The 10,281-nt window shown below is 39.3% G+C and overlaps 1 protein-coding gene across 1 annotated transcript in view; it reads left to right on the top strand.

Moving 5' to 3' along the window:
- BBS2 (Bardet-Biedl syndrome 2) overlaps nt 1-10,281 on the top strand; it is a 33,705-nt gene that overhangs the window by 21,582 nt on the left and 1,842 nt on the right. Inside the window, exons 10-13 of the mRNA XM_017502708.2 lie at nt 675-893; nt 2,090-2,221; nt 2,774-2,911; nt 3,572-3,684. Of these exons, the coding sequence (XP_017358197.1) occupies nt 675-893; nt 2,090-2,221; nt 2,774-2,911; nt 3,572-3,684 (602 nt within the window). The remainder of the gene's footprint in view (nt 1-674; nt 894-2,089; nt 2,222-2,773; nt 2,912-3,571; nt 3,685-10,281) is intronic.

Here is a 10,281-nt window from a genome sequence, read left to right on the forward strand (position 1 = left end):
CCTCAGCCTCCTGAGTAGCTGGGATTACAGGCACGCACCACCATGCCCAGCTAATTTTTTGTATTTTTAGTAGAGACGGGGTTTCACCGTGTTGACCAGGATGGTCTTGATCTCTTGACCTCGTGATCCACCCGCCTTGGCCTCTCAAAGTGCTGGGATTACAGGCTTGGGCCACTGCGCCCGGCCTAATATTTGTATTTTTAGTAGAGACAGGGTTTCACTGTGTTGGCCAGGCTAGTCTTGAACTCCTGACCTCAGGTCATTTGCCCTCCTTGGCTTCCCATAGTGCTGGGATTATAGGCGCCAGCCACCACGACCACACCTGGCTAAGATGGTTATTTTCTGTTTTTAGTCAGGTGATCTTATAATTACAAAATGTTTAATTGATGATTTGTCAACTTGTAGTTTTGGCCACTAAAAGTATAAGAGTTAGGATGTACCTTTATATTACATTCATACATAACCTCAGCTAGTGAAGAAGAACTGCTATACTTGCAGAAGATAAGAAACTTTTAACATCCCCTTTATGGTGTTTTAAATCCTTAGTGCATGCAGGTATATATGTAGACTCATGCTATCTCTAAATCTTAAATCTAATATATTGCTGTAGTACTTTAACCCTCATATGTTTTGGGGTTTCTTCTTAAGTGAAATCCTTAAATATCAATTGGTAGCCCAGTAGTGGCTTTATTTTCTGGGCCTTGCACTTTGAAGCAACATTTTATAAAAAACAGTTCTCTTGTGTTTCATCTATTGGCCATAGCACCCAGTTTCATGTATTTGAATTGACAAGACAGCTCCCTCGATTCTCCATGTATGCACTGACCAGCCTGGACTCTGCCAGTGAGCCAGTCAGTTATGTTAACTTTACCATTGCAGAACGGGCACAGAGGGTGAGTATCTCACTTTTCTCTTTCAATGCTTTTGCACGGTTGAATCCTTTAGATGTTATTTCATAGAAAGGGGAAATGACATGAATGTGTTATATTGGTAGCAGTAAATACGATATGAAAGAATTCTCTAACTTGGGGGTGACTTACAACCTGTAATAAACATATTCCTAAAATGTCTTCTGTCACTTTGAAAAAGCATCTGAGCAATCCTTGGTTATCAGTGAATTATTACCAGTGTTTAATTCTTCTCTTCCCGTTATGGTTTCAAAAGAGTATTTCAAGAGGAACCTGCAGCAAGATGAAAAGGAGTGGGACTTGGAGCTAAGAACGTTTTTGGCTTTAAATTTAACTCATTAAATTCTTAGTGATCTTGGGGAATTCCCCTCACCATTGTGAACCTCAGTTTTCTTATCTGTAGGTGAGGATAATCTTACCCACTTTATTGCCCCCCCCCCACCTCCCAGGATTACATGATTGGCATGATAATAGCACCTTGTAAATTTGAAAGTACTAATACTAGTGGACTTTAATCTTGGCTGAGCTTTGGAATTCTTGGTGAGACTTTTTAATCATGTAGATTCTCAGGCCCCTGCCTGGCCTGTGGAACCACAAACTCTATAGGTGGGCCCTTCCAGAAGGCCTCATGGGCGGTTCTCATGTGGAACCCGTGTTGCAAGCCACTGCATGGTGTTACTGCTATTAACATTAAAACTTATATTTTCCTTATTGCATGGATGTATCTGTGGTATGTGCACATTGTATACTTCATTTTACATTTCTGAAAGAATACAATGGAATAGTTTTAAGCACACTATATTATCCAAGTTATACCCACAGAAGAGCTGTTGTGTAACAGAATCAGCAACATACCTGAATCATTTGTACATTGCATATAAGACTATGTCTAAGTAGAGGATGATATAAAATCACATCTGCTGTAGGGCCAGGCATAATTATGAATGTTACTTAAGAGCAGGAGTGAGGTGAGAAAAGGGATTGTGACTAGTGTTTTAGTGTTTTCTTGGTATGGGATGAAGTATAATTCTTTTTTTTTTTTCTCAACAAAGCAGTAAAACTAGAAAGAAGGAGAACTCTTCTTTGAAGAATGACTGTACCTTCATATCTAGAGGCATATTAAAAAAAAAAATGTCTGTACCTTAAAAATGGAGGCTCATTTCATTGTGTTCATTTTTAAGGTTGTTGTATGGCTCAGTCAGAACTTTCTGTTACCAGAAGACACTCACTTTCAGAATGCTCCATTTCAAGTGTGTTTCACTTCTTTACGGAATGGTGGCCATCTGTATATAAAAATAAAACTTAATGGAGAGGTAATGTTTAATATCATGGGGCATAGATTTTTTTCTTTTTAAATGTATTTTCATTTATTTTTTCAACCACTTAGATCATGGAATGGGAGGGGAGATTTCTTATGTGATGTTTACCATTCAGTCCAAAGTGAGGTGGGGGACATCAGTGTCAAGGTCGTAAAACCACTTGTTTTATTTTATTCACATAAAATAACTTAGTCTGTTGCTGTCACCATCGTAGACACTGGAGTAGAATCTGGAATAGATGTTTTCTGCCTCCTTCCCTTCCTCTCTTCCTTGTCTATTTGGGAAAGGATTGGGAACACAGAGGTCAACAAAAACATTTTCATCGTTTGTCATTTAATTTCTAAGGCTAGAGGATTTGCCTTTTAGCTAGCTGCTGGAAATAATGCGGTGTGTAATTTCTTTGAGAGCTAAACTTACCTTATTCAACACTGCATATAAATATATGCTCAGTAATTTTGTTGAGTGTAGGGAAATTCAGGTACTATTTCAGCTAAGTTTGTCTAATATCTGAGGATGCTAAACTTGTCTTATTTTTTCTCTGGGTAGATCACTATAAATACTGATGATATTGATTTGGCTGGTGATATCATCCAGTCAATGGCATCATTTTTTGCTATTGAAGACCTTCAAGTAGAAGCGGATTTTCCTGTCTACTTTGAGGAATTAAGAAAGGTGCTAGTGAAGGTGAGGGCACGTGGTAGGTGCATTTGTGAGAATGTGGTAGTCTAATAATGTTTGAGGAGATTAATGAGACTGCTGATGAACTTATGTTATAGTGCTGTGTTCAAGAATTTTTGCAATTCTTGAAATAAAAATTGAACTAGTGTTGGAAAGTTTACTACTTAGAGGATTTCTTTTATAAAAGGAAGTGTTTAGCTCTTGAGAACCGTGCTTCTTTGTTCGGTTTAAGGTGATACATTTATAAATGAATATTTTCCTTTGTTAGCTCTTCATCTTATTTGTAGTATCTGCTTTGGTCTTCAGTATAGGTCTTTCCAAAAACCCAAATTCAAAATAAAAGAGCAAAATAAAGAGGATTGTGATTGGCTCCAAAGTATACAATATTCCCACTGCAAATCCCTAAAATATTACTATATATGTTGTGGGGGCTCCTGGTGTTAAAGCATGTGGAGGATTCACATGGAGTGTCTTGTTGAAATTGGAGGCAGCACAGATGAATTAACTTGTTGAGAAAGAGATGAAATAACAGGAGGTAGCTTAATTGGCATAAGTGAACAGGGGAAAGAAGGGGGTCTCTGTATCTGGTAAATAGTGTCTTTTCATCTGTCTGGTTTCAAGAAGTTTGTGAGGCCTTTTTAATTCCTGAGTGTCCATGGTCTCCAGGTGGATGAACATCATTCAGTGCATCAGAAGCTCAGTGCTGACATGGCTGACCATTCTAATCTGATCCGAAGTTTGCTGGTCAGAGCTGAGGATGCTCGTCTGATGAGGGACATGTGAGTATTTACCATGGTTAGTACAGGTGCAAGGTTAAAAATACGAGCAGTTTGGAATAGCAACTCTCAGATGTTACCAGTTGAAGTGTAATTTGTTATAGTGACTTTGGAAAATAAGTTGGCATTATAAGTAAAGTTGAAAATGCGTGTCCTGTATGACCCAGCAATTCTATTCCTGGTTTGTAGCTTGGAGAAAGTTATAGCTTAGTTATATGTATGCAAATAAACTAGGATATTTGTAAAAGAATGTTTGTAAAGGCATTGTTTATAAAAATCTCAAAGTCGAAACAATCCATATTAGCATTAACAGTGTAGTGATAGTGGATGAATTGTGATATATTCATACAGTGGAATACTACACAGCAGTGAGAGTGCATGAATCTCCGTGACACATAAGAGCAAGAAGAAATCTGATAAGCATAATGGACACTGAAAGAAGACAGACTTAAAAGACTATGTATAAAATGCATCCATGTGTATAGTTAGAGAAAAGAGTAAACTATATAGTTTGGGAAACATGCAATAAGTACAAATATAAATAAATTCAGGGAAGAGATTATCATATAAGATAGTATTTTCTCCTAGAGAACAAGGGACTATGTGCAGGAAAAATACATTGGGAAACTTGTGTCTTGATGTTTTGTTTGACTTCATTAAGTATTCTTTGAATTTTTCTGAATATGTAGCATTTTACAACAAAAAAGTTAAGTATGTGCAGGTCTTCCTTGGTGCTTGCTAGGATGCCAAATTTACCTTGCCAATAAAATGTACTGAAAAAATTCAGTAAAATAGTTAACAAGTGATAGATGAAATTTATGTGTATATATTAGGGGCAAGAGTTTACCCAGAGTGCTGCTTGTGTTTTTTCGTGAGAGGGCTGAATTGTTGGCAAATAATGATAATGGTTTTGCTCAGAAGTAAATGGTTTTTAAAATAATTGTATTGTTGAAAATTTCAAACACATACAAAAGTAGTTGAATATAATGATTTCGTATATACCAGCCACCCAACTGGGATGTTCAAGAAACATGGCACTGGTGTCTGCTTGACTTCTGTTGAGGGCCATGCATGACATCAAAACATGGCAGAAAAGGTCAAAGGAGAAGGGGACATGTGCAGAGAGACAAAGCCTGAGGGGTAGCGTCGCTGTGTAACAACCTGCTCTTTTGAGAACTAGTTCATTCCTGCATGAGCAAGAACCCACTCCTGAGAGATGGCATTAATCTATTAATGAGGGATCTGCCCCCATGACCCAAACACCCTCTACTAGGCCTACCTCCCAAACCTGCTGCACTGGCATTTAAACTTCAACATCAGTTTTGGCGGGGACGAACCACATCCAAACCATAGTGGGTATATTAATCTCTTATGTGTGATATGAGTTGCAAATATGTTTTTCAGAATTTGTCATCTGGATTTTCCCTTTGCTTAGATTTTAAAAAATTTTTGCTTTAATGTTGGTTTTGCCTTGTAAAAGCTTTTAAAAATTTGTGTGTAGTAAAATTGATCACTCATTTTCTTAATACTTTTTAATTTATTTATATATATTTTGAGACAGAGTCTTGCTCTGTTGCCCAACCTGGAGTGCAATGGCATGATCTTAGCTCACTGCAACCTCCACCTCCCAGGTTCAAGCAATTCTCCTGCCTTAGTCTCCTGAGTAGCTGGGACTACAGGTGCATGCCACCATGTCTGGTTAATTTTTATATTCTTAGTAGAGATGGGGTTTCACCTTGTTGACCAGGCTGGTCTCAAATTACTGACATCAGGTCGTCTGCGCGCCTCAGCTTACCAAAGTGGTGGGATTACAGATGTGAGCCACTGCGCCCAGCCACATTTTCTTAATATTTTTACATTTTGAGTTACAGTTAGAAAAGTTTTCTTTACCCTCAGGGTATAGAGTAAATTTACCTGTTTTCCTTTAGTACTTGTACATTTTCCTTTTTTACATTAAGTCTCTGTTCCAGTTGGAGTTTATCCTGGTGTTCATATAAGTAATAAACACAGTTTTATCATTTTCCATATGACTATCACATTATTATTTGTGTGTGTGTGTGTGTGTGTGTGTGTGTGTGTGTGTGTGTGTGAGAGAGAGAGAGAGAGAGAGAGAGAGAGTCTCACTGTATCACCCAGGCTGGAGTGCAGAGGCAAGATCACAGCTCACAGCAGCCTCGATCTCCTGGCTCAGGTGATCCTCCCACTTGTGTCCCTGGAGTAGCTGGGACAACAGGCATGTGCCACCATACCCAGCTAATTTTTGTGTTTTTTTGTAGAGCCAGAGTCTCACTATGTTGCCCAGACAGATCTTGAACTCCTGGGCTCAAGTGATCTGGCCGCCTTGGCCTCTCAAAGTGCTGGGATTACAGGCGTGAGCCACTACACCTGGCCACGTTGCATTATTTTAATACTACTACTTTTAAAGTTCATTATGCTCACAATGATTTCAAATACTGCCTTTATTATATATCATATTTCTGTACATAGTTGAAACTATTTCTGGATTTTCTGTACTATTCCATTGATTTGTCTTGTCTCTTCATTTGACAATAGCATTTTTTTAGAAAAAATAAAATTATTTTGAGACAGAATCTTGCTCTGTTGCCCAGCCAGGCTGGAGTGCAGTGGTGTCATCACAGCCCACTGCAGCCTCGGCCGCCCAGGTACAAGGGATCCTCCCACCTTAGCCTCCTGAGTAGCTGGGACTACAGGCATGCACCACCACACCCAGCTAATTTTTTTTTAATTTTTGGTAGAGACAGGGTCCCACTATATTGCCCAGGCTGGTCTTGAACTCCTGGGCTCAAGCTATCCTCCTGCCTCAGCCATTCTATTTTATTTAAAAATTTTTTGGCTGAGTGCAGTAGCTTGTGCCTATAATCCCAGTGCTTTGGGAGGTCGAGGGAGGAGAATGGCCTGAGGCCGGGAGCTCAAGACCAGCCTGGACAACATAGCAAGACCCCATCTCTAAAAAAGAAAATAGAAATTTCATTGTGATATGTGATATTGTAAAATATATATTTGATCTTCAACCCTGTGTCCTGACATAATAACTTCTAAAATCCTTAGAATCTCCAAAGTGATGTCTTTTTGTATGCTAATGATGGACTTACAGTTAGCAGCTCCTAGGTAGCTTCAGGATAGGGGTCAGTCACTGGAACAACCAAGGCAGGATTAGAGGATTGGCACTTTCTGCCCACCTCTCTCCCAACCTCTAGGGTGCGGAGAGGGACGGAGAATTAAGTTGATCACTTATGGCCAATGGTTTGATCAGTCATGCCTAAATAATGGAGATTCCATAAAAACCCAAAGGGACAGCATTCAGAGAGTTTCTGGACACCAGAACAGATGGCGGTTCCTGAAGGTTGATGCACCTAGGGAAGGCATAGAAGCTCCGAGTGCCTTCCCTAATACTTCGCTCTTTGGATCTCTTCATCTGTATCCTTTGTAATATCCTTTATAATAAACTAGTAAGTGCCATTAAGTTTCCCTGAGTTCTGTGAACTGATCTAGCAAATTAATCAAACCCAGAGAGGGGATCGTGGGAACCCCAACTTGAAGTAGGTCAGTCTGAAGTTCTGGCGGCCTGAACTTGTGACGTTTGTCTGAAGTCGGGGCAGTCTTGTGGGATTGAACCCTCAATCTGTGGGATCTGACACTGTCTCCAAGTGAATAATGTCAGAACAGAATTGGAGGACACCCAGCTGGTGTCTGCTACATAATTAATTGTTTTCTTGGTGTGTGGGAAAAACCTCCACAGTTGGTCACAGAAGTCTTCTGTGTTGATTGTTGTGGTGTGGGAGCAGAGAAGGAACAGTTTGGTTTTTTCCCTACTCATGGTAAAATACGCATAATGTGAAATTTACCATCTTAACTGCTATACACTACTTTTAGTGTACAGTTCAGTGGTATTAAATACATTTATAATGTGTACAATGCTGGGCATGGTGGCTCACACCTGTAATCCCAGCTCTTTGAGAGGCCGAGGCGGGAGGTCAGGAGTTCAAGACCAGCCTGGCCAACATGGTGAAACCCTGTCTCTACTAAAAATGCAAAAATTACCTGGATGTGGTGGTACACTCCTGTAATCCCAGCTACTCAGGAGGCTGAGGCAGGAGAATCGCTTGAACCCGGGGAGCGGAGATTTCAGTGAGCCGAGATCACACCACTGCACGCTAGCCTGGGTGACGGAGTGAGACTCTGTCTCAAAAAAAAAAAAAAAAAAAAAAAAGCATGTTACCACCACCAGCATCTCCATAATTCTTTATCTCTTAAACCTGAAACTCTGTACCCATTAAACAGTAACTACCCATTCTTCCTTACCTTTAGCCCTGGCAATTACCGTTGATAGTGCCATTCTTTCATTTATGGATGTTTTCTATGTTTCGATATCTGGTGTGGGTAGGTGCCCCTGTCCCCAACCCCTGTTGCTTTTCTTTTTCATGGTTTTTCCTAGCTACTTGTGCTTGTTTATTCTTTCCAATGAATTTCATCATGAATTGTTATAGCTCTGTAACAAAAATTGATATTATAATTGAGATTATGTGAAATGTATTAGGCAGAACTGTCCCCACTGCAGTGATGTTCACTCTTGCTGTCTAAGAACATGGCATGTCTTTATATTTGTTCATGTTTTGTGTGTTTCTGGAGTGCGTTAATGGGTTCCTCTTGTAGATACTGGATGTTTCTTAAGTTTATGCTTTGGTATTTTCTGTATTTTTAGACAATTACAAGATATTTATAAGTGTAAATATCTTTTACATTATATCTTATTCTATAATTATGGTTTTGTGTTTATATATATGATAGGTGATTTTATCTGTTGATTTGATAACATACCCTTTACTAATTAGCTTATAGTTTTTCTAGATGTACTCTTGTATTCATCTGTAAATTGAGGTAGATATTTGCTCTTTTTGGCCAACTATCTCTAGGGCCCCTAGTTTTTCCGTCTCTCTCTTAAGTCAAAAAGGGTTGCTCGCTTTAGGCATTTGACTGCAAAATGTCAATATTTATTTTTATTTTTTAAATCAAATTAATTGATATATAACTCATACATGCAGAAAATTTACCCTTTTTAGGTTTACAGTTTGATCAATTTTGAGAAACTTATGTAATCATGTTGCTGCAACCACAATTGAGATATGGAATATTTCTATCACTGGCCGGGCTCATGCTTGTAATCCCAGCACTTTGGGAGGCCAAGGTGGGCAGATCACTTGAACCCACAAGTTTGAAACCAACCTGGCCAACATGGTGAAACCCCGTCTCTACTAAAAAATACAAAAAATTACCCAGGTGTGGTGGCAGGTGCCTGTAATCCCAGCTATTCAGCAGGCTGAGTCAGGAGAATCATCTGAACCCAGGAGGTGGAGGTTGCAGTGAGCCAAGATTGTACCAGTGCACTCCAGCCTGGGCAACAAGAATGAAACTTTGTCTCCAAAAAAAAGAGTATTTCTGTCACTCTTGTGGCTGTTTGTATCAGTACCTCTCCTAACCTCCAGTTCCTGGCAACCACTCATCTTGTTTCTTTTCCTATAGTTTTACCTTTTTCAAAATACCGTATAAATAGAATCATACTATATCTACGTATCCTTTTGAGTCTGGCTTCATTCACTTACATAATGTCTTTGAGATTCATCCATTTTGTTGCATGTATCTGTAGTATGTTTTTTTTATTGCTGAGTAGTACTCCATTGTATGGAGATACACGATATTTATCTATTCACCAGTTGAGAATAATTGGGTTGTTTCCAGACTTTGGTGAGTAGAATAAAACTGCTATAAATACTTGCATACAAGTTTTTTGCAGATATATGTTTTCATTTCTCTTGGGTTTTACCTTACAGTGGGATTGCTGGGTTATTCAGGGTGTGTTAACTTTGTATGAAACTGCCAAATCACTTGTCAAAGTAGACGCATGCAGCATTTTGCATTTCTGTCCACAATGCATGAGAATTCTAGTTGCCCCAAGTCTTTGCTAGCATTTGGTATCTTCAGCTCTATTTTTTTTTAGTCATTTTCATTGCTGTTTAGTATAGATCTCATTTTCATTTTAATTTTATGACTCCGTTTTTTAAACTTTGATAAAATACAAGGCTGGGTTGTCTAAAAATACTTTAAGACCAGGCCACTTTAGTTTAATGAATATTGATCTGAAACTTGGAAGGTGGGCTGTCACCTTGCTCACTTGTCCCTACTCCCAGCACAGTGGGCTTGACCATTCTTTTTTTTTTTTTTTTTTTCTTTTTTTTAATGGAGACAGGGTTTCACCATGTTGGCTGGGCTGGTCTCGAACTCCTGACCGCAGGTGATCCGCCTGCCTCAGCCTCCCAAAGTGCTGGGATTACAGGCGTGAGCCACCGTGCCTGGCTGGGCTTGAGCATTCTTAACCACCTAAATCAAAACCAACTATTGACCAGTAACCAAGGAAGGCCACTTGTCTTTTGTTTATTTGGAAGGAATCGAATATTTTTATGGAACTTATCTATGTTTTCAAAGAAAACTAGCAGTTACTCCATTTTAATGAAAATATAGCTTAAGGGCCGGGTGCGGTGGCTCAAGCCTGTAATCCCAGCACTTTGGGAGGCCGAGGCGGGC

Source organism: Cebus imitator, unplaced genomic scaffold (assembly GCF_001604975.1).
Source record: "Cebus imitator isolate Cc_AM_T3 unplaced genomic scaffold, Cebus_imitator-1.0 Scaffold297, whole genome shotgun sequence".
Taxonomy (NCBI): domain Eukaryota; kingdom Metazoa; phylum Chordata; class Mammalia; order Primates; family Cebidae; genus Cebus; species Cebus imitator.